The sequence below is a fragment of the Pleurodeles waltl genome, chromosome 6 (assembly GCF_031143425.1).
Source record: "Pleurodeles waltl isolate 20211129_DDA chromosome 6, aPleWal1.hap1.20221129, whole genome shotgun sequence".
Classification (NCBI taxonomy): domain Eukaryota; kingdom Metazoa; phylum Chordata; class Amphibia; order Caudata; family Salamandridae; genus Pleurodeles; species Pleurodeles waltl.
Window position 1 is genome coordinate 143,018,106 of NC_090445.1, and position 25,581 is coordinate 143,043,686.

The following is a 25,581-nucleotide window of genomic DNA, read 5'->3' on the forward strand; positions in this document are numbered from 1 at the left end:
TGTAGATAGCAAAGCTTTATTAAGATACAGAGAGTAATCCGATGCACTACCTGATTTCCATAAACGACAAGCTTGTCATCCAGCACATGGAAAATTGACCAATTCCCATCCAGCCACCCATATATAATTGTAAACATTATAAGCGATCTGCTAGTCTGTCATATTTCTCAAGGGGAAGAACTAATTTAACTTTAGTGGAAGATGATAAATCATTGCACTTATTTTCTAAGCCCTCATACTTCTGATAAAGGAGATCTAAAGTGACAATACTTCAATAATTTCAAATGTGATATAGTAAGTCAAATTGTAATGAATAGGAGAATTGTTGCATAATTTCCACTGTCACCTTATCAAATCAGTATCTCAACATTAAATGCGATAGGCGGAATTAGGTCCTATTAGGATTATGCTAAAATAGGCTATCCTCTCATTTTCTCGCTGGAGGGTGCTGTAAATAGATTACCCTGTGTCTTTCTTATCAACTCCCACATCTTGTCATCTCACTAACATTCGAGTACGTGAACCTATTTCAGTGCCAGATTCTTCAAAGCGGATCTGAGAATCTTAGCTAAAACAACTTGCAATCTACCCCTGGCCTGGGTTACACAGTAGTGCCTTATTCAGTATTCAGTATTCTACCTCATCGATTTATATTACTACAGTATTCCGACTTGTTCTGATGAACCACTCCATTGCCTAGTTTTCAATGAAATAAAATCTATGTAAAGACCAGGAGCACGTAATAATGATATTGTGGCATCTCATTTGGGAATGTTTTCCAATAAGCAGGGGTATTTGGTACAGTTGCCTAATATATGTTCTTGGGGTAGGATGTGGTGCCCTTTGTAACATGCATAGGGGTTGTGAAGGTCTGGGGACTTTTTAGTTTACCAGTAACTCCTGCCTCCTCTCTTAGACTCCCCTGATGAAGCAGTGGTTCTTGACTGGGAGCCACTTGACATGCTTGCCATTCCTGAACTGCTAGACATAGAATATCTGGCCTGTGACTGAGAGCTAGACTGGGATGACCCTCCCGCAGAAAATCTTGCTTGGGAGCCAGACATGGCCATGGACTGCCCGCCTTCCACTGTCAATCCCTCAGAGGATGACGAGAGGGAGAGCGGTGCTTCCATCACCACGGCGCCTCCTGAAGATTTGGACTGTGCGGACGCAGCTGAGAACCTGGCTGAGCTCTCTGAGGCAGATGACTTAGACATGGACCCTCCAAAGGAGGAGCCTCCAGAAGAAAATTTGGACTGCGACTCTTCCATTGATGAAATGCCTGAAGACTTGGACATCGACACTGATGAGCTCGCAGACTGCGAAACTGACATTGAAGCCCCTCCAGCAGAAGATTCCTCTGAGTTGTCTAACGACAAACGCCCTCTGCAGTGAATAAATAGATTAAAAAAAACACTCCTGTTAGATTGTTTTGCAAGTCACAAACTGCTGGTCACACTTAACATTAGTGCCTCCTTATTCAGCCATTCTTCAACTGTAAATTTATTAGACAGATCTTACTTTTCTATCATTTCGCCCTGCTTTTCCCTTTCTTAAGAATCCTACAAGTATAAATATCATCACACTGTATGGTCTCCCAAAATGGGTTTCTACTTTCTAGTAGCTTTGTGTATGAATCTTGCTTTTCTTTAACAATCTTTATTTTACACTAAATGCAAAAAGAATGTTTCCTCATCATAGTTTAATTAAGAAAATGATGTGATTTATTCTCAGCATTTCTAATATCTGGCCAACATACATTCAGAAATAAAACTCGAGATCTGACCTGAGATTACTTTTCTTGTTGTCAAATTCTGCTTTCTAAATGTAAGCTTCCCTGGAATAACATGTCCATCCCTTTTGGTCGAATGTCCGCCAAAATTATTTGTTATCCTCTAAGCAGTGCTTAATTTGAGCTGGTGGTGGCTGGTGTGGTCCACCAACACACCTTTTATTCATCTGACTTATCCCAAGAGCAGAGAAGGGAAAACACACAAAGGGGAAAGAAGGAGAAAGACAAAGACAGAGGAACAGTCACAATGGGGGAAAGCAGAACATCCAACTGAGATAAAGGGTAGGGAGTGCCTGGTAGTGAACTAAAGAGACCTGCAGTGAATTTTAGTGTACATGGCCTTGGTATTCAGTGTGCCATGGTGGCTGTTGGCTTCTGAGCACAACTATGGGCAACAGCACTTACTCTTCTCCAAATAAAGCACTACCTGTAAGACTAGCCTCAAGGAAGTGTCAAGAAATGTTCAATCAGTCCCGCCTACCCCAAGACCTGAAAAGATGCCCATGGAAATAGCATCATCCACGGTGGAGGATTTCTTTTTAGAAACTTGACGCACACAGAACTCAGGAATAGTGCAACTGTAGGTAGTTAGTGGCATCCTTATGTGCAAACGGATGTGAGTGTGAGTCACATAGCTACTGACATAAGGCTCAGGATGTCAACCTTGTGACAGAAGCAGCACACCAACCAAAGGTTGCTTGGGTGTTCTACAAGGCCGGAATGAAATGGAGTATTTGTTCTCATGTTGCCCTTGCCACCCCCATGTGTGAGCTCATCCATCTGAGACTAGAAGGAGTACACTCAATCATACCTTCTTCCTGGCAACTCCCCTGGTGCAAAGTGCACCTATGTGTGTGCAGACGGAGCGGTGCCCACACGAACGTTAGACAGATACTAATATGGCTCTCTTTTTATTGAATTAGTGCCAGTCAGTCTTTCTAGGATGTACAGCTGAAGAAGCCACTGAAGGCATAAGACCAGTTTTAGAGTCGATAGAAGGGAAATATTTTGAAAATAGTTATTTTGTCTAACCCCGAGGGCTCTCTCTTAGTTGGGGTGAGGGTACAGAGAAGAAGCCATTTCAGTTGTGCCATGCATTTTACTACTATTATTATTTTTGTACAGGTGAGAAGAAATCATCACCCAATCAAAATGTAGGTAGCTATGATGTCACAATGCTACTTGAACATTTTATACCAGCAACTTTATAAAGAAGACAAGAAATAAATCACTGTATAGCTGAGCAGACAAGATAAACTTTATGTTAGACTTTTCATTCTTGGCATGGTCTCCCTTAACGTTTTGCCTCTGTTTCCCAGGTTGTTGATGTGTGCTGAAATCTGTTTTTGCTGTGTTTGTTACTCTGGGAACTTTACCACTACTAACCATTGCTAAAGTGCAAGTGCTCCTTTACAAAATGTGTATGTAATTGGCTTGTTCATGATTGGCATTTTGATTTACTAGTAAGTCCCTAGTCAAGGGCACTAGAGGTGTTAAGGGCCTGTAAACCAAATGCTAGTAGTGGGCCTGCAGCACTGGTTGTGCCACCCACATGAGTTGCCCTGTAATCATGTCTCAGACCTGCCACTGCAGTGTCCGTGTGTGCAGTTTTAAACTGTAAATTCGACTTGGCAAGTGTACCCACTTGCCAGGCCTAAACCTTCCCTTTTCTTATATGTAAGGCACCCATAAGGTAGGCCCTATGTAGCCCCAAGGGCAGGGTGCATTGTATGGTTAAGGTAGGACATATAGTAATGTGTTTTATATGTCCTGACAGTAAAATATTGCTACATTTGTTTTTTACTGTTGCAGGGCCTGTCTCTCTCATAAGTTAAAATGGAGGGCTACCTTTAAATCTGATTAAAGTGTAGATTCCCTTTGGGAGTGGATGAACATGTGGAGTTTGAGGTCTCTGAGCTCACAATTTAAAAATACATCTTTTAGTAAAGTTGATTTTAAGATTGTGCGTTTGAAAATGCCACTTTTAGAAAGTGAGCATTTTCTTGCTTATACCATTTCTGTGACTCTGCCTGTTTGTGGATTCCCTGTCTGGGTCAGTTTGACAGTTGGGCTGGTTGCACCTCACACTAAACAGTGACACAAAGGGAGCAGGGGTGTAGTCTGCATTTCCTGATAAGCCATCTCTGCTAGGAGGGAGGGGAGGAGAGGTCACTCACACCTGAAAGGGCTGTGCCTACCCTCACACAATGCAGTCTCCAACCTCCTGGTGAGTGTCTGGGGCCTGGCACGGGCAAGGCAGGATTTCACCATCAAGAGAGACTTTGCTTTGAAGTAGACCTACTTCAAAGGAGAAAATGGGTATAAGAAGGGCACCCAAAACCACAGACTTTAGAACACTTCTGGAAACCAAGAGCTGAAAAGCTGAGGAAGAAGAGCTGCCCTACTTGTTACAGTGCTTTGTGGAGCTATCCTGCAGTTGCTGCTTCTGCCTGTGCTAAAGGACAAAGACTGGGCTTTGTGTTGCCTTCCTTCTTGTGAAGATCGCCAAGAGATTGATTTTTTGCCTCCTGTTGTTTGAAGTCTCAGGGACAGCAAAGACTTCTCTCTGCTAGCACCTGGAGTCTCTGGAGAGACCCCTACTCTGCCAAGTGGTGCCCATCCAGTTCCTGGACCCTGAAAGGAGAAGCTGGCAGCCTAAGAGAAAGAACTGCACTGACTGCCGTGCGGGGAAAAGATCTAAGTGACTCTGATCTGCAGCTGAAAAATCGACGCGCCGCCGGCTTAACAGCTGAAAGTCGACGCTCGCCTACAACGCGACCCGAAGATCGACGCCCGGGGCTGGAGAAACAATGCACAGCATCGCTGATGGAGGCTGGTGAGATCGCAACCCACGCATCGTGGTTTTCGGATCATCGTGCGGCTGGATTTCCAACGCAAGTACCGCTGGGCGTGTAAAAACAACGCAAGGTCTACCCGGACCCGAGAGTGCTGACCGGATCGATGCATCGCTCTCCTACGGAGAGAAGAAACGACGCGCTCCGACCCGATGAAAGGAGAAACAATGAAAGGTCTCGTGAGTGAGTGAAATCGACGCATCGCAAGCCGTTTTTGACACACACTCTCCCGTGCAGGGTTATTTTTGACACATCCAAGGTACCCTTTCATGCTAACAGTGTTAGTGTGTGTTTAAAATTACATGAAGACTCTTTTTGCATTTTTAGTGATAACTTGACTTGTGTATTGTGTATTTTTTTCATTCTGGTCTTGTTTTGTTCAGATAAATATTTTCTCTTTTTCTAAACCTGTGTTGTGTCATTTTTTAGTGTTTTCATTAAGTTACTGTGTGTGTTGGTACATATACTTTGCACCTTGCACTCTGAAGTTAAGCGTACTGTTCGTGCCAAGCTACCAAGGGAGTAAGCAGGGGTTAGCTGAGGGTGATTCTCTTTTATCCCGACTAGAGTGAAGGTTCTTGCTTGGACAGGGGGTAACCTGACTGCCAACCAAAGACCCCATTTCTAACACTTTACCTCTAGAAAAAAAAAGAACTTTGCTTACTCCTATGGGTGTTGGTGAACAGTAAAAGCGATTGCAAAGTTAGATTTTTGCACCTTTATTGCTATCTCAGATGTTTACCTTCTGCTTATTTGATGTATTTGCGGTTGCTAGGGTAGCTTGGCTGGCTATATTCATAAATGCTGGCTTAGTTTACAAAATATGAAAGTAGAAAAATATTAAAAGTAATATGAATGAAAAGAGTCTTAGTCGGATGTTAAAACATTACTGTAAAGAAAGTATATTTATGACTCTGAACTTGTTTTCCCGTTTAAGACAGAAAAGGTGGCGAAATCCTGGAGAAGGTGGGAATGCCCCGCCTGTACTTACCCTTCCTCATCCAGCAGGCGGCGGTATGTCTCAATCTCCCTCTCCAGCCGAACTTTGATGTCCAGGAGCTGCTGGTACTCTGTTTTTTGGCGCTCCATGTCACCCCGCACTTGTGACAGCTGCTCTTCAGTGGTTGTGATGATGAGCTGAATTTGCATCAACTGCACACCATAGCGGTTTTCTGTCTCTATCAAGGAGTCTTCAATTGATTTTTTCTGAGAAACGATAAAAGGTAAACTGCGGCGATCACTGCGCTGGCGACCATAAAATATTTTTCTGCAATATATATCTAATTTTATTAGTCAACAAAGCTTTTTCCAACTTTTAAAATGGGTTTTGTGAGTCATGCCCAATCGTAATTTTAATGGGTTGTGAAAGGGGCATTCCTTGCACATTGCGATTCAGAAAGATATGTGTCAATGCATTAGGAATTTAATCTGGTCTGTTAACTGACTTTTTGGGACTCCTTCCCTTTTTATTGAATTATATTGTTTGCCTCAGTGGGCTGCTCTCTCTGAAATGCTCCCAAATGAGAAACGTTTTATGTTTTTAAAAGCAGCTACTATTAAAGAAACTTGGGTTGGTTTAAAAGGAAAAAAATCCAGGTCGAGGGTGTAAACACAGGACCTGCGGCCTGTTCTTTGCAGGTCACCATCCGTTTTGTTGCCAATCAAAGTAGTTCACAAATTGTAATCTTCCTAATTAATGTTCGTTAGGCAGGTTATTCTGGATTGCAGGGGGGTCACAGGAAGCAGCACTGACGTACGTACTCTTAGCACTGTCAGTTAGGCCGATCAGTTAGAAGACATTTTAATGCTAACTGAAGGTGTGTTTTGGTATTTTTGTTTATTCTTCCTATTTTTGCATAATGGTATTTATGTGTGCTGATATGAAGACTACCGATGGCTAGCACCACATATTCACATTCAAGTCATAAGAAACAGTGAGACACTGGCTCAAGTGTTTTTTCACTTTGTGAGAGTTACTTTCACAAGACACACTATTCTGTTAACAGACTAAAGTTGCCATCCTTCACTCAGGAATCTTGTTTGCAAAGGACATTCTGCCTTTTATCAACACGTAGCTCGTGGTCAGTCCCAGGAAAGCCTAAGAGGAATTTTAATAATGCTACAGAAATTCGTGAAGTTTCTGACAAAGAAAGGGGCATATTTACAAAGAACTGATGCAGCGTGGTTGTGCCCCAAAATTGGCAGCACCACGCTGCGTCAGTTCTGAAACGCAGGGATGTGCTGCATTTTCAAAGATATGCCGCGTCCCTTTGTTTCTCCATGTGTGGTGCTAAATTAGCTGCTGAGCGCCAAAGCAACCACCCTGGCGCCGTGGTGCAAAGATGGCTGCGTTGCGGAGGAGATTGCTTTTGCACAAAAACAATCTTCAATGGTGATTTGCTCTTTCTATGTGTGATGCAGAATACAGCACACATAGAAAAAGCAAAAAACTAGGAGAAACAAAAGCATTTCTCTTTGTTGTGCCATGCTAACGCCACCCATGGGATGGCGTTAGATTACAATGCGCCAAAAGGCAATGGGTGTTGCTGGGTGTTGCTGTGGAAGGCCCACACCAACACCCATTGCACGCCCCTTCCCCGCAAAGTGCTGTGTGTGAAGGGGCCATATTTACAAGATGACGTTACACCACAAAAGTGGCTTAACGCCGCATTGTAAATACAGTGAAGTGCACAGCGCCACCTGAGCATCACAAAAAGTGGCACTCCTGTGGCGCTAAGGGCTTGTAAATATACCCCAAAGTTTCCGGAAATTTTGCATCAGGTGATTTGCTTAGTTTAATCCCACAAGAGACTGGCCCATGCAGACAAAGTCTTGTTTGTGAATTTTTTAGTGCAACATATTCTATTGCGTCATATTTTCATTTGAAGCACTGGCAATGTGCATTGGAACAATTGTGGTAATTTTCCTCAAATTTCATGAAAACCTGTGCAAAAAACTATACACATTTGCACACTCTTACTTGTGGACTGCGCTGAGAATGGCTTTTTTCAGTCTAGCAAGATAGGCATCTCTGTTATCCTTCTTCACATTATGACAGTAGGCAGATCCTTTTACTGAGTTTACCCAAATATACAGGGCCAGATTCAAAGAGAAAGTATTAAATCAGGGCTTATAGATTTACATATACCTGCAAATCTAGATTTACTCATTTACTAATTCACCAACATTCCCAGGAATGTGTATAGAAAGCTGTCCTAGGTGCAGGTTTCCACTAATATTGATGGAAAGGTCGTGTGATATCCACCTACAATGGAAACAGAGGTCATTGTGCAAATGTGCTTTTTAACTCAAAGTTGTAACTGTGGCGAAATTCCTTCCTTTGCATCCCAAACAACTCTTAGGGTGATCCATTCTTCTTACCACCGTGAAAACCCCCAGTATAAAAAAGAATCAGACCCTTTCCATGAAATATCGGAAGGGAGACAGGCCTCTTCAAGTTCAGGAAAGTTTTGAAGAGCTGGGCTATTGTTGCAATACTATGGTATTAGGATCAGTTTGAGCTTACATTGATTCAGTGGATACCCAATAGTGCCAAGGAACCTCACAGTGTATATGTGCCTTATAAATCATATAAATAAATAAGTGTAAGGAGCCGCCATGGACTGTTTTCCCCCCAGCAGAATGCCCTTACCATGGCCAATTGGGACTGCATCTCGGTCTCCACGCTTTGAGCTAGGCGTCTCTGCTCGGACACTTCGGTGGTTGTTGTCTGCACCTCTTCAACACCCTTGGTCATCTCCCGCTTCAATTCAAGACTCTAGAGGGAGAAGCAAAGAGCAGCAAGTGGTTAGCTACAGTGAAGCGCAGTCTCCTTATTGCATTTAGTGTCTGTCAAAAAAGGTTAAAGCACTACTTGGATTTTTGCTTTTCTGCCAACTTTGTGGGTTAATTTTTTGATCTTGGCCTATTTCCTCACTTGTACTCTTTGTGTTTCTCTTTAGTCCCTTTTAGCTTTTGTTGGCCTGCCGCAATTTCGTCTCCTACTTTCTTTCCTTTCTTCTATTACAGATCTCTTCCCTTTAAACTGCATTATCTCTTTCTCGTGTTGTTTTTGTTCTTTTTTCAGAGACGCAGCGAACCCCAAACCCCATGATGTCTTCGTTAGTTGTGATTTAAGTGACAGTAGTATTCTTCCTTCCCGTGTCCTTTTTTTCCTTTGTAATGCTGCTGTTCCTAATTGATGTATTTATTTTTATTCCTGTCTTTATTTCTCCTCAACTCTTCACTCCTCCTTTCGTTTACTCAATACTTCATATATTTTCCTCTTCCTTATTTGCTTCCTTCTTTGCCCAGTTTTCTGTTCTCTCAATAATACTTTTGTTTACACCTTCCTTTTCTTCTCCTCTTATTTATTCCAGAATACAGTGCATTTTTCTTCTTACTTCCGAACTTTACTTTTCCCTTTTCTCTTCACGTTGTTCCTTCTCTCTTTCCTGTAATTTTTCTTCACTTATTTTTTCTCTACTTCACTTTTTCCTTTCCTTCTTCAGTTTTTTCTTTTTTCTTTCACTTTCTCTCCTTTACTTTCTTTGTCAATACTTCCATTCGTAATTTCCTTTTCCTCTTCAGTTATTTCCTTCTTTCATTCCCTGTATTCAACTTACTTCAATTTTTTCTTTAACCTTTTATTTTGTTTCATCTCACCGGAGTAATAAAGGGCTTTCTCGAAAACACCACACAGAGGTACAAAAATTGGCACAAAATATATGGTATAAAGTACCCCATTACACAATTTAAGGATATAGAAAGTCTTCAGGATTTTTTAAACAGCAGATAAACACGGCCAAAGTGGAGATATTGTAATAATATAATGGAATTCTACGTGACTTGCAATATTGAATGGCAGTGGGTATTTTGTTTCTTTTATACCTGATCACACCACTACCTTCCCATAGCCCCCTTTTCAATCCTTTGCAAGCATTTGGTCTCCTGCTCCTTGCTATGAAAACGATATTATTGTTCTAGATATAGGGAAGCAATCTTGAGAGACTTAGAGCCTGATTTAGGTTTTAGCAGAGGGGATCACTGCATCATAAACGTGACGGATTTCCCATCCACCTTATTTCGATCCCATGATATCCTATGGAGATCGAAATAAGGCTGACAGGAGATCGTCATATTTGTGACAAAGTATTCCCTCCACCAAGATCCATATCAGGGCCTGATTTAGAACTTGTGGGATGGGATACTCCATCACAACGGTGACGGATATCCCGCCCTCCAAAATCTAAATCCCATTATATGGCATGGGATTTAGATTTCAGCAGACGGGATATCTATCACCGTGTGACGGAGAAACCTGTCCCCAGAGTTCTAAATCAGGCCGTTAGTCTTGAAAATAAACACCAGAATGCGGCTTTTATTTGTAGTATCACGTCACATCTTAACTGTATTAACAGTTTTTAGAGGCTTAGCGTATTACAATTATATAAAAAATGTGACCAGAACAACAGAATTATAAAGTGAAGTGCTAGAGAAAGAAGCACGTAAGGACCACATCCTGAATGTTGTGGAAGGCGACCAGATTTGGAGCAGTGCATTAGGGAGAAAAGGACATTCTGGTGCTTGGGAGTAAGGAGGGTGAGAAAGCAGAATTAAGATAGAGTACAACGAGGGAACACTCAGAGATAATGACATTTGAGGCAATCAAGTAGAGAAAGATCTGATGATCCATTGAGGGCTCTGCACTAATGGATTCACCGAAAGGATCTGCTTGACCCCATGCTCATCATGTTCGTATCCAGGAGGGGCACTCAATCTTTCATCCTCCTGAGGTCAAATCCATGAGTATCATTGTATTGGGTAAAATTAAAGCTCCTTTTATAGAGCTCCAGGGAAGCTGCTGTGTGAAGGAAGAGGCGCTGTAGAATGGGTGGTTTATAAAGAAGTTAGATGAGAATGAATATTGTACTAAGGGAAATGAAATGAGAGTGTGGGAAGAGGGCTGACCAAGACAAGAAGGGTAGAGATGGGCATGGTGAGAGGGAGCTTGGAAAGCAGACTCCCAGAGATGCTAGAGGTAAGGTGAGGAGAATGTGAGGTCAACCCATACTGGACTGCTGATAGGAGGCAAAAACTAAAGTCATGAATATGAGTGGGAAGGTAAAAAGAGAAGGCTCTAGGAGTCAACACTGAGAAGTGGCTTGAAAGTCGGAAGGGTGGGCTCAGAGAAGCCACAGAAGGCATACCGGTGGGGACCAGTAGATGCTGACGGTCAAAGAGATAGGGCACAATTGTATAGATGGATATAGGGAGAATAATGCCCAGACTAAGCAATTGAGTATGTGCAATGAGAGTGGCAGGAGGTTAACTCAGCAAGCGTGGAACATTCTCCTTTGCAGTATCTTTCCCTCCTTGCTTCCTCACCTCTTTCCATACCTCTTTCTTTCTTCCTAAATGAAAATTGAAGAAATATCAATTGTACCTTCTGTATGAACCACTGCTCGGCCTCCATGCGGTTCTTCTCAGTGAGTACCTCGTAATCGGCCCTCATGTCTTTCAGTCGCTTGGTCAAGGCAACCCCTGGAGCAGCGTCAATTTCAACATTGACCTGGCCAGCAGCCTGGCCCTGTAGCTCCTTGAGCTCCTGAAACAACAAAAAGAAAAATGTGTGACCTATGTCTGGAAACGTAAGCATCTCAGGCAACTACCAAGCAGGCCGCAGACGGGTTATATCTGGCCAGGTGTACATATCTGTGGCCAACCGAACGGCATTCCTTCCATCCTGCCAAGGATGATGACATAAGTAACACTTAGCAGAACAAGAATAATAGTCCCATATATTGTAAATGCTCAACATAATCTTGTTCTGATGACTGTAGTTCAACATATATTTATTATTTCAAAAGTAACAAAGACGACTGGAATTTAGTAATACAAGAATAGCATAGAAAAAATACAAATCTTATTACATTGAAATGTTCCTGGAATATGTGTCCTTTGCATTATCACCTAACCCAAAAGTCTGGGGTAAACTCTCCCGGCTGACATCGTGCACGATGAGGCGCAGCGTTGGCATTGAAACTGTAAAGCTGAACCCCCTGTTCATTGATCTCACCTTCACAAATGTGGACGCCCCAAATTCATGAAGGGGCTTGGCAAGCTTGCAGGCAGTACTATGCAGCTATGTAATTGGCCCTCTAGTACATTGTCTGGTATCCACTCTCCCCATATTAATTGGTCATACAATTCTACGGCTCCCTGCTAGGGTCATCAGATGCCCGTTTCCGACCATCCTTTCACTTTTAGGCATTTTTCTAAATTGGATTTTAGAGAGACTTTGATGGTGTAAAAAAACGTATTACGAAGTTGTATTGTTGTTGAACTTTATCACTGTGGGTCAAAAGCCACAACTTTGGGACTTTAGAGTACTACTTTGTATACTCTTGAGTATTCTTGGGTGTATTTGGTGTAGGAAACTTTTTCTCTCTATCCCTTGAGTGAGTTTGGAAAGCTGTTGGAGACCTGTTTACTACATTACCCTCTTGCTGCACGTATGTAAATGCACATTCATGCATCTAGTGAAATGAATTGAATTATCAACTCTGCTTTGCGAATTTACATCAACTTACACACCTGTGCTTGGCTCAGTAGCTTGACCTCCACATCAATAATTATTGGGTCAATCTATCACTCTGTGAAAAGAACCCTCACCAGTTCGGTTGGAATCCAACAAGTCATCTTCTAGTGAAGATTTACTTCCTCTGCATTGTGTGAAGTTGTCATCTGCACGAGGTTACCACCACATACCATGCTATACTGAAACCATAATTGATTTATGCAATCACACATACCTGCGTGATTGGAAGGTCTAGATCTAGACCTTTTGAGCACACCATGAAGCCTCTCGCTTGAACTCTACTAAAAGAAGAGATGGGAAAACTTGAATCTAGTATTGCTTTTGATCTGGCTCCCACCAGCTTCGGTGGGCGTCAGAAATCCTGCAGTTCACCACACCGCCTGTGTAGTCTTATACCATACCTCTTGGTGGTTTGTCTTAAGGTAGGACAGCTCCTCGGTCATGGTCTCGATCTGCACCTCCAACTCTGCCCGGGCCATGTTCTGCTCTTCTAGAATTCGTCGTAGCCCATTTATATCAGCCTGGACAGACTGATGGAAGTAAAGCTCATTCTCATACCTAGGCAAGAAAGAAAAAAATATATAGATTGGAAATAGGGTACCACAGTTATACACTGAGAATACATATGGTAGTAACGTTCAGAAGAGACTTCAAGTGCAGCGTTTTCCTCTTTGCAGTGATTGTCTCTACATGTGGGAAATCCCTCTTCAGAGCAAGCCTCTGCACATGAACTATTTCTCTATTAAGTAGGGGACTTCACTTGTGAAATGCAACTACATTTTGAATTAGTCTCCATAGATGGAATTACCCTGTGAGAAAATGCGATTTCTGAAGTGCTAGTGGTCCAAGCATGGATTTGTAAAATAGGGGCTACCATATCATTGGTAGGTGGGCTGAAACCAATCAACAAACAGTTTTCATGGACCCCCCACTCTCACTTTTACACTGTGATGATGTAATACATGCACCTAGCGGCACCAAAACCCTTTGAGTGTCCATTATGTTTTATAGTCCAAAGACTCAGACAGTTGCCTATTCTGAGTAAGTACTACTTAAATATTTGCATTTGCAAATATTTAAGTAGTACTTAAATATTTGCATTAATTATATGCAGTAGAAATCAGCTACCATACTTGTATGACAAAATCAGAACAAGCATTTGCAAAGCAATGGGTCTCGCGTTTGCTCAAGTGAGAGCTGTTAATGTTGTAAATTCCTAAATGGAAGTTTCTTGCCACTTGACTTGAAAATGAAGAGTAAACAGTTGACATGAGTGAGCTGATTCAAAGTGGGTCATGAACGAGTAGGAGAGACACAAAGGGAAAAAGAAGTTTGCTCGCAGTACAATGTATCAGCAGTCGTGCAATTTTCTATGTAACAGGGGCGATGTTCAATGCGTAACTGAACTCCCCCAAGGAGAGACATACGTCAAGCCTTCACCATTGATAACAACAGAGTTTTGAAAGGCAAGCCCATGAACGAGAGAAAATAATGGGCATGAGTTGGCCATGGTTGAAAGCCCACAGATAGATTGCACCAGGTCAGAGCGCTTGTGCGCTCGACCTAAAAAACTAACAAACGGAAACAATTGAATATACCTATCAAATAAATTGAACTTATTATACTTAAAAGCAAAGGATTGTCAGGAAATTATTCCTTAAACATTTATACAAATACAAAATGGGGAACGAGTTGCAACAAATAACATAGCATGAATTATACAAAAAAGCAAACAAACAAATATGCATATTAATGGAGCTTACAAACAAGTACATAAGAAATTGATAATTCGTGAATATATTCATTGACCAGAGCAGTCTTTAAGTGTTGACAGAGCTTTCTGAGCTTCTGAAGTGTAATATTCTTTGAAGAGCTATATCGTTAGATTTTTCACGACTTTGAGAGGAGCTGGAGCATTCTTTTCTTTCTTGAATTTCTTGGTCCAAATCTAGACGAGTTTTGGCTGCGGGCGTATCGAGCACTGTCGGAGTTGGTTAGCTTTCCTACACCTCTCCTTAGGCCACTACAGTTCGATTAGGCAGTCATAGCTTACACCGGAAAGCCACAAAGCTTAAATTGGTGGCTAAAATCTATATCCCACCTAAGTTTATCAGGTCATGTTACATATAAGATATGCTTGTGCTACTGATTGCATTTTTCAAAAGGACTCCAATAATTGTAATTTAAAAAAAGCAGGGACCTACTACCAAGAGCTGTCAGGGTTGATAAGGGGAATGGCAGGAGCATGATATAGCCTGCTTCAGTTGGTGACCACTTTGCTGCAGCAGTACTACAGGCTTGTAAGAAACAAGCTAATACTATTGGGCATGTCTTAATGAGAGCCCTAGGCCCTGACCAACTTACCCTCCTTGATCTATTATCAGTTCCCAATATGGTGACATTAAATTCCTGTTTTCTACTGAGTTGTACAGTGTGTTCAGCATAAGCACTGTCAAATCCAGCAAATGCATAAATAAATAAATAAATACATTCATTAAAAGCCCCTACACCTAGAATCATTTGACATCCCCTATACCCAAGTGTTTGACGTATGTAGAATGGTCTTGTATACAGACTACTTATCTGCTAAAAAGATGGTCATGAAAAAGACCCACTGCAGGGGTCAAACCTTGCTGGATATACGAAGAATGACCCCTGGGGTCTACATGTGAAATTACAGCTGAAGCCACATGCATGTCTAATGATAGTGCAATTAGCAGTTCACCTAATCCAGGATGGTTATATGTGTTTCCGCATATTCACATGTTGTATGGGTGCCAGTCCAATTTTGGGTGTTAATGCCTGGATCTATAGAGCATATTATATAGGGAAGAGTGAACTGTTTCACCATGTCGCCTAGCAAGCAATTAACTTTGTGAACTTAGCCCCACGGGTTAACATGGTGGACTTTGTGGATTATGACCCATCAAATGGGTGATCGTGAGGACTAGGTTAGATGGGGGCTGGATCCTTGAACTATGTCCCGTGAGTGATGGTTTGCCCACTGAATGTTAAACCATAGTAAAGAATGGATTCCACAGACTATTTTTAAGAGGAAGGTATTCGTGCTTCTATCACATCTCATAGACAAGTGTTGTCCCTGCAACCAATGTCCCATAGGGATGAGTTGGACCTATGGACTATGTTTCATAGAATTGACTGAGATATGCTGTCTATATTCTATGAAGAATGTTAGGCCATGTGGACTGATGCCAATAGAAAAGCTGAGATGCATGAACAATACCCTATGTGTTCAGTGGTTGTGGTTCCAAAGCACTTATAGACTCTATTTAGAAAAAAAAAGAGAAATCAACAGACACAGTCCTATTGGGAAGGATGGGCCTTGTCTATGTGTTAAAGGGAAGGGTTGGCTCAGTGCATGCTGTCAATTAGGAGAAGTGAGCTCTGTGACCTGCCCTTCCTTGGAGACATTGCCCTTTTGCCGGTATAGCCTCTGCAGACTATGGACCACCGTTAGAGTTTGACAGACAGGTTCCTGTGCCACAACCATGGCAAATACCCTGTCCGCCATTTAGGGTCAAGTGGACCATCTTTTTTCCTCTAGTGGAACCGCTGGTGGCTCACCACCCTTACACTTATGGCCTGATGGACTTGGGGCAATGAGTTTACCTCAGACTATCTGCTCTACTTGAGGAAGACATTCTGATGTATGTTTTCTGTTCAAGACTGACACACACACACACATCCACCCACCCACCACCTACCTCCCAGGGTGTTAGGGTCATACGTATATTGTTTTTCAGAACCAAACTCCTACTCTGATTGTTTTTTTTTTTTTAAATCTTTGCTCGACCCCATGAGTAATGGCAGCCAATATGACAACTGACCTTCACAGAAGTCATTGTTGCAGCGGCTCCTCTGAAGACATGGGGATCACTGCCAGGGAGGTGCAGAGCTCTAAATAAGCCACCCTCCATATCTCTAAATACGTTTTTATATCCCTTAGAGAGGAGTGGACCCTTTGGAAAAAATACGCTTATTTTTAAACCCTACATACTGGATTGATTTACTACCAAACTTTCAAAAGACATAAGATATACAGCTTTATTTTCAAATTTACAAGTTTTTTCTTTTCATTCCTACTCATGAAACACAATTAGAACCAAACCTGACATTGATTTGGGTCTGAAAGTTATAATTATTATTGGAAGAAGGAGAAAAAGAGAAAGAAGAAGAAGAAGAAGAAAGACAGGTGTATTGATGAGAAAAACTATTGAGTAAATCTTTGTTGCATAATCTTTTTCTTAAAAATATTTTCTTCTTTGAGAATGCTCGGAGTAAAAGGAAACACACATTGGTCATCACATTATAATCACAATATGATACATTGGAGACATTATGATCAGTACAATTTAATAAATTGGGATTGGAAAAATGGAGCACAGAGATTGTGTTCTCATACGCCTTCACAGATATATTTTTAAACCCTTTGAGAGGGGCTGAAGTGAGCCCTCACGCTGCTGCATGCCACCCCACTCACTTGATTCTGAAGTCGTCGGCAGCCAGCCTGGCATTATCGATCTGCAAAACCAGCTTGGCGTTGTCAATTGAGGGTGACTGTATCTGGAAGACAGGCACAGCATGTCTCTCAATTAGTGTACCCAATATCATCACATCATTTCTAGGCCTGATACTGTGTGTTGCTCAAATTGACTTCCAGCTCTCACCTTCCCCATGCAAAGAATAAGTATTTAAGAACCATTGCGAGGGCACATTCACAGCACAAATACTTAATTAGCTATGCACCTTCTCCTGCATTTATCATTTAATAACTCATTCATCTAAAGTTTTTCTTTGATTTAACAAGAAAAGACACAGCAGCTTTTGAAAATACTATCAAGCACCACCAGCCACCCCTATGTTATGCTAACAATGGCTCAGCCAACTAAGAGGCTGAAATTGCAGACATCTTGCTTCTTGCAGAGGTTCTAAGCTCTAAGAAACTAATTAACAGAGACATGATAAAGACTGTCAGAATCCCCATGTGTGTCTTAATGTGGTGTTATGTTATGTAATGTTACATTATGTTATGTTACGTTATGCTATGTTGTGTTACATCTAATCACCCAAGAGCGTGTCGAGGCACTTGGACAAGTGTGTATGTGTGTGGTCTCCAACAACTTTACATGAAGACCGAGGTGTTCACTTTCTTGTAAAACCCAAGAACTGAGCATGAGTCTCTGATGTGTTGAGGGAGGTCGTACCATGTCTTTGGTGCAATGTAGTAGAATGACCAACCTCCTGTTTTGCTTTTACATATACTGGGAGTGTGTGTGAGTGAGAGTGAGGCAGAGCATAGGTGTCTGGTGGATTAGTGAAAGTGTATGCAGTTGTTCTGGGGAGCCAGTGAAGCTTCCTGAGGTGTGATCTGGGTGCGGTGTGGGAGGTTGGGTATGAGTCTTGCAGCAGTGTTCTGGATGGTCTGGAGTCTGTATAGGAGTTGTTTGGAGATTCCAGCATAGTGCAGCGTGTTAGGGATGAGTGCTTGTTTGATGGTCTGTCTGGTGTTCTAAGGCAACCATTTGAAGATCTTTCTTTGCATGTGTAGGATGTGGAAGCAGGAGGAGCTCACTGTGTTGACTCGAACCGGCATGTTGAGCTTATGTTCTAGGAGGATCCCTAGATTTCTTGTGCAGTCTGTGTGAGTGGGTGTTGGTCATACTGCCAGCACCCACAAGGTGGAGCACCATTGGGAGGTCTTGTCCAGTACTTCTATCTTGGTGTTGAGCTTCAGGCAGTTGGTTTGCATCCAGTCTGCTACCATGATTGTGCAATTGGTTAAGTTGTTCCTTTTTATGGTTGTCTTGACTGTCAGGAAGAGGATGAGTTGTGTGTTATCACCATAGGAGATGGGCGGTGATGCCTTGGATTTGTATGATGTTGGCGAATTGTGTCATGTATATGTCGAAAAGGGTGGGGCTGAGAAACGATCCCTGTGGTACTCCCTACATTGGATTCTTGGTCTCCGATGTAAAGGGTGCAGCCTGACCCTTTGGGTTCTTCCTATGAGGAAGGAACAAATTCATTTGACAGCTGACCTTTGCATGCCAATCTCATGGAGTCTTCTGATGAGGGTGTTGTGGGAGATGGTGTTGAAGGCTATGGAGAGGTCGAGCAGGATGAGGGTTGCTGTTTCTCCTCAGTCCAGGATGATTCAAATGTCATCAGTGGATGGAATAAGTGCTGTTTCAGTGCTGTGGTTCCTTCTGAATACTGATTGAGTATTGTCAAGAAGATGATAAAGTTTGAGGTGGGTTATGAATTGCATGCGGATGGTCTTCTCAATTCAATTACTTTGGTTGAATGGGGGAGCAGGGAGATTGGTCGAAGGTTGGTCAGTTAATCTGGGGTGGCTCTGACCTTCTTCAGAAAGGCATTGATTTCTGCAAGTTTCCGATCATCCGGGAAAGCGGCGGAGATGAAGGAGTAATGATGATGTGGGTCAAAGTGGTGCTGAATGGTGATGCTCCCTATTTGTACATGTGGGGATAGCATGGGTCAGTTGGGGCCCTTGAGTGGATGGTTCGCATGATTCATGCTATACCATTTCTGGTGAGGCTTGTCCATTTAAACAGGTGGCCATCTTGGTTGGTGGTACGTAGGTTTGCACTGAGTTCTCTTGGGCTGGGTGGGTTTGAGAAGTAGCAGTAAATGTTTGCGATTTTGCTTTGGAACAAGTTGGACAGGCTTTCACAGAGTTGTTGGCAGGCAGCGATGTTGTTGACAGTGACTGAGGGTGATGTGAAAATCTTGATGATAGAGAAGACACTCCTTGCAGCTGTTGGAGTGTCCTTCAATGTGGTCTACTAGTGCTTTTTTCCTGTTCTCTCTTATTTGCTGGTGAAAATCTCTGTATGCAGCATTGTAGGTAGTTCTGTTGATGGTGTTGTAGCTGGCTCTCCATTTCCTTTCTAGCTGCTTACAGCATCCATTGGTGCCTCTGCGGCCGTCTCTATACCACATGGCCTGCTTGTTTGATCTTCTCTGCTTGTTGGGGTTGATGGGTGCAAAGGAGTTTGGACAGTTCTTGATCCATTTGTTGAAATTGTTGATGTCCTTATTCAGGTTGTCTGTGGGGCTAGGATGATCCATGCTGAGGGCGCTGAGCCAGTCTGCTTCTGTGATTTTGCCTTAGTTGTACCTTGCAATGCTAAACCTGGTAGGAGTGTTGACTTGAGGTGTGTTGATTTGGTAGGTGGTGTGGGTGTTCAAGGGAAATGTGTTAATAGCCTTGGTGCCCACACACTGCAGGGCATTATGTGTTGGTAATTGCCTATATTTAATATGTTCCCCAAGCTTCAGCTTTGGTACATGACTCGGGCAGTTGTTAGCAGAGGAAAAGAAAGTTTATTTACATTTCAGATTAATAAAATCTTCATTTATCTTCATAAGGGGTTGAGTTGTGTGAATTTGAGAAAGAGCAGACCTTTTCTTTTTCACAATAAATTGTACCACTGCCTCATTGTAAAGTAAATTGTATTGTATTATCATGTCCTTGGATTGTATTGATATCCAGTGGGGGTCTCTTGTCTTTTTAGATGTTATAATGATCCCTTTGCCATGTGCCTTAACAGGATCATAGCCCGTGTTCAGATGAAATCCTTGGGAAGTAGATACACAGGCAGGTAGAACAAACTGGTCTTCGTGGTTACATTTGTGTTTGGAATGTGAATGTACGTCTGGAACAGTGGCGGTCCCGCAAATCTCAAGGGGAGGGTTGGGGGGAGGAACAGGTGGGCAAATAAAAAATATATCATTAAGAAAAAAGCTTCCTGCCACGTTGCTCCTCTGGTCTTCTTGCGGACACCAGCACAGGCTCCCCAGCAATCCTGACGCTGCTTTCATGTTAAACTTAGCATGAAAGCAGTGCCTGGATTGGTCTGAGTGGCTCAGACTGCCGCTCAGACACATGTCTGTGCAGTGTCACAGCCGGGGCTGGAGAAACCTAAGTGCGCATGTGTGTTTGGCTGGCCCAAGACGGTTGGTCAAACTCACAGATGCACACTTAGCTCACTCAACTCCTCCCCTCTCTCATGCCCAGCCTCTCCCTGAACACGCTGCTGGCTAAGTAATCAGATGAAAGATAAAACTATAATTAAATATAGTTTATTCTTTCATCTCCTGGCGTAGCCAGGGGTGCAATGCTCCTTCGCCATTGCGAAGGAGCCACCCCGGTCTTGAAGTTTCATGGCGCTACTACAAGGAGTTTTTCTAGCAGAATCTTCCAGTGTAAAAGTGTGATCTTTATTAGACTTACTTTAGTGATACAGTATCTTAATGTGCCTAGAAGCATTGCTTTAATTGTCTGTATTGGAGCATCTATTGGATTAAGTTTCAACGTTGTTCGCTTCAATGCACATGTTCTATTATTAGAAGGTGCGCACATCCTGCCCACTTGTTGAAAAGGATACCTGTAGTCATGCTAAAAATGCGATCTTGTGAGATCTTGTAAGACAATTTATCAATCTGCTGCTCGCAAGCTCTCACGTATACCCACTGTAACCATGTCTCAGTTTCTAACAGAGGAAGAGTCCAAGGTGCTGGTGAAAACCCGTAACCTTTGTTAAGAATATTTGTCAAGGAAAGTGCATGAAGACTGCCACGATGTGACTGCTTTTGTATTTGATGTCGATGAATACCTATCCATTCACGAAGTACCCTGGCTCTTGCGTCATCACGCATTGGCCTGAACAATTCCAGCCATTTCTGGATTGTAGTGCAGGTGGATTCATTTAGCCATAAATTCGATCAACCCTGTCTACCAAATCACCTGTGATATCTATAAAGCAGACTTATAGCTTAGTTTTTTATTTATCTTTTAGTTCATATTAAACAAAAAATAATAATTTCACTAAGAAATGCTGCACATAGCAACAAAATCACGGTACAAAAACTCATATAGTTCGGGTGGTAAAAACGATTTTGCATGTAAGATTCACGACAGATGCTCTTTGAAAGACTGGTTAAATAAAACAACATAGGCAAAACAAATCATATGTTTCCATATTTACAGCTTTACGCAAGGGTATTCTCGAAGGGTAAAGTAAGAGAGAGCTTGTAAACAATATTATACATATGATAAGAAGGTAGAGACTGAGTGTAATACATTACTCCTTAATCCTGGGGCACCACCTGACCCTTACGTTGGTGAATGAGTAAGTAGTCTTAAATCACTCATCCAGTGCTCCATAGTTATTAGCCTGCTTTACTCAACATCTTCCCTGCAACAACCTGGAATGAGACCGGAGTTTATGTTTGAGTATCGTTCCTCTTGTAATGACACGTTCTGGGTCTAAGAATGCCCTGTGCAGAACTTCTGACTTACATTAAAACTCCTTTCCAGTCTTGATGCAAACTCTGGTTGAGCTGATACTGTAGTAAGATGTAGTTGACATTTGTCCTTTTAAATTTTGGACAATGTGGAAAAAGAAAAGGCTCTGAATGCTGATGAGTTTGTTTTCAGAAAATATTCCACAAAGACTGATGAAATAATGCAAATCAGTTTTGTTAATTTGCATGTTTTGTTCAGGAAAATTTGTTTTGACTACTATGCAATGATAGTGAGCTCTCTGTGGTGCAGCCCTTCATAGAATTTCGCAGCTATTGCTTTACAAGGGTTAGATCATCTCAACTGTTTTATGAAACCAGATAGGATACTACTTAATATCTGGAATAGCTAAGTGGCTATTTTTGGTATGTGAAGGAGAGATCTGGGAGAAAACCTCACCTGAAATCTTTACTTATCTACCTGCCTAGGTAAAGTGACAAGACAGGTCACACGCACGTTATCAATTCAGCTCATTCTGGTGCTTTGCCTGCTATTGCCCCCAAAAGCGCACCCAGTAACCTGATCAGTTTTGTTACTGAATTTCCCATAGCATTGATTTCCTGTTTGCTCCCAGGCTCACAAAAGACTGTTTAACATCAGAATACAATCTCTGTTAAATTTATGGGTATTCAGCACCTTAACATTTCCTAGCCTGACTTCAACTGTAAGGGTCGATGTAACGAAAAAAAAAAACAAGCAGAATGACGTTTGGCAACTTAGAGATTCTAAACAATGAACGAATGATCAAGCATTGGTAAATGCATTAGGTTTAACCTATGTGATCTTTAGTATTTTTTGTTGTAATTCAATAAATTTGACACAAGTATTTTTTGTTGTAATCCAATAAATTTGACATGAGTTAAGTTACTCAGTGGAAAATGCAGTATTGTACTTTATGAAACCAGAAATACTGCAGCATTCCTTTGGCAATAAACTTCTTATCACTGCTCTTGTTCGGCTCGATCAATTGCCTTTAGTTACCGTGGCGACCAGCAGATAGGGTTCTTTGACAAAGGTCAGAAGGGCGGCTATAGGCGAAGAGGTTAATCTAAAAACACAAAATCTTTTTAATGCTGAGAGTTCAGCCGTGGGTGCCGTGAGGGAAGTTATCAGATTACTTGTATTAAAAGTTGACTAAGATGTGTTTCCAGTCAGTGCCGCATGGCTGCTTGAGTCTATGATTTGGAGCACCATACGTTGGCGGAGTACGCCAGAGCTCATGAAGTGTCAAACAGGATGTTTGTAGCAGGTCTTGACTAGCGATGTGAACACTGAATTAGCCAGTAACGGCTCAGGGGGTGATGAAGGGGCGGGGCAGAACACAGGGGGAAGGGAGGGAATTAACATTTATTTAATGAAATACAAAAGTAGAACACTTACCTTTCCTCGCTGCCGCGGCACTCATCTCCATTGCCGGATGGTGCAGGCAAAGGATCCCAGCCTGCCCTGCGCCAATCCTAACGCTGCTTGGAGCAGCATCAGAATTGGCTGGAAGTGCCCAGCCAGAGCCCTCCCAGGCAGACTGGGAGCCTGTGCAGGCTCTCTCTAGCCCAGCAACCAGAGAGCCCTGTGCGCATGTGTGCTCTGAGGACATGTGCTTGTCACCCCAATGCCCCGCCCCTTTCTTATCCTTTCCTTGTAAAAGGATTTGCAGCGGTTGCTGCCGGCAGGCTGGTGACACTCTTCCGCCATAGCGGAGAAGCCGCCACTGCTGCTATCCATAAAAATCAGACATAAGCTGCTCTGTGTTAAGTTGCTAAATAGACCGTACTGACCCCTTGCTATTTTGCATAAAATGGCCCTTCTGCACCCTCCCAGCCTTCCCTGTGCCAATCCTAACGCTGTGCTGGCTGGGAGCACCCAGCCAGGGCGCTCTCAGGTAGACGCAACTCTGTTGCTGGGCTGGAGAGAGCCCTGTGCACATGTGTGTTTAGCCAGCCCAAGACGGCCGGCCAAACACACTTGTGCTCTGAGGGGGAGTGCTGTGCGCTCCCACCACTGCTCGTCACCCCTGTGGCCTCGCCCCCTTTATCAGAAAACAATCATGAACAAAGTTTATGATTGTTTTCTGGTAAAGGTTTTGCAGCTGCCGCATCTGGCGGGCAGGCGCCACTCCTCCGCCGAAACGGAGGTGGCCCCACTGGAATTAGTGAAACATGAAGCTTGCAAAACACGTCCAATTTCAGGGCCGCAGCACAGTGCTGTTTCTCCTCTTCACAGTTTGGAACAAAAACTGTAGACAGTATGGACCAGCTGTTTATTCACACTGTGGTGATACACACATGGGAACATTGTTATTCTTTTCACAGGAGGTGAAAGAATAATGACTAACTGACCTAAGAAATTTGTGGGAACGTTTGCTGCTCCATTTAATCACAAGTAATGTAGTATGCCTAAGGAACATAGAGCGACAGAAAAAGAAGCTCAGTGCATGTGACGATGAATGCCCAATGGATGTTTCTCTGACCATAACGGATCTTACATATCCGTTTTGCTGAAGGTCTCAATAAACGTGATAGTGTTTAGGCACTGAATCTGTTTTTTAATGGCTGTTTTAAATACTGGTTCCAAACATACCTTAGCTGACAATACAAAGGCTTGCTGCTGAAATGCCTGCAGCCGCTCAAGCGCTGTGCAGCCAAGGGAGCAAGAATGTGGCCAATGGCCAAAGCTGCCGACCTTGGAGCTGGGGAACTAGGTTTCATACTCATCATCGCTCACAAGCATCCTTAAAATGCATGGTAACAGAAAAAGTTTAAAGCTAAGGGAGAAAGAAAAAAACATGCCAATGACAAGCACGCTTCAAATGTGTGCTGGCAGTGATGGATTAGAAAACAGTGTAAACGCATAACTTTCACAGCAAAGTGGATGAAAACAGTACTGAAGCCACAAGACACTGAAAAGAGCACACACATGAGGAATAAGCATTGACAAATGCAAGAAATAGTGCTACAGCCAATATTAAATGAGGAAAAGTAAGTGGCAAACACAGGAGCCAACGAAAAGCAAGGGGGCGGGATGTGAACCACTTTTAAGGTTTGTAATAAATACATCAGATTTAAGAAGTGCTGTGCAGGCAACACCTAAAAAAAGAGAAACCCCTCTCTTATGTGTTTTCTCCAGGAATGGATTTGGCAATCTTTGTTAAATGTTGAAATAAAGGTTTCCTTATCTTACCTTGCTCCTGAGTTCGGCAATGGTCTCAAAGTATTTGTTCTGGTCAGGATCAGGGCCGATAGTGCCAGAGGTGATCTGCTTTTCATACCAATCCCGAATTTTGGTCTCAAGGTCCGTGTTTGCTGCTTCCAGAGCTCGCACCTTCTCCAGGTAGGTAGACAATCGGTCGTTAAGGTTCTGCATGGTCTGCTTTTCATTGCCAGGGAAAAGACCTTCAGGAGCACCATAATCACCAGGGAAACTAGGGCCTGGACCACCAAAGTAGCCACCTCCACCACTCACAGGTCCCCGAAAACCTGGACCATAGCTGTCTCCTGGAACAACACCACCACTACCTCCTGGGCTGCCTAAAAAGCTTGGGCCAAGCCCACTTCTTAAACCACCTGCATAGCCACTACGAAAACCTCCTCCTTGGCTGCCACCAAAATCTGCTCCCTGGCTAACCCCAAAACCTCCTCCCTGGCCAAACCCAAAACCTCCTCCCTGGCCAATGGCATATCCAGCCCCCTGGCTAGCCCCAAAACTGCTAATGTTCCTTCCAGACCCCATGCCTGCCAAGCTGCCACCCGCACTCATCGCATAGTTGCTGCCAATGCTTTGGGCATAGTTGCTCCCTGCACCCCCTCCCATGCTGTAGCCACCACCAGAGCCCTGGCGAAAGCTCATGGATGAGCCCCCACCAATGCTGCCCCCAAACCCACCACCAGCACTGCTGCTTTCATATTTTTGAGACGACATTCTGCTATATCCACCTTCCCGCTGGACAGACATGCTTCTGGTTGCCATTTGTGGCGGCAGGAGGTTCTGC

At 42.9% G+C, this 25,581-nt stretch overlaps 1 protein-coding gene across 1 annotated transcript; it reads right to left on the reverse strand.

Annotated features, from left to right (window-relative positions):
• On the reverse strand, window positions 1-25,581 carry LOC138299400 (keratin, type I cytoskeletal 47 kDa-like). Its single transcript, XM_069237630.1, has 7 exons — window positions 24,774-25,581; window positions 16,749-16,831; window positions 12,649-12,805; window positions 11,093-11,254; window positions 8,300-8,425; window positions 5,639-5,853; window positions 1-1,386 (listed from the first exon to the last, which is right to left on the reverse strand). The coding sequence occupies exons 1-7, from the start codon at window positions 25,557-25,559 to the stop codon at window positions 888-890; spliced, it is 2,028 nt and encodes a 675-aa protein (XP_069093731.1). The 5' UTR covers window positions 25,560-25,581; the 3' UTR covers window positions 1-887.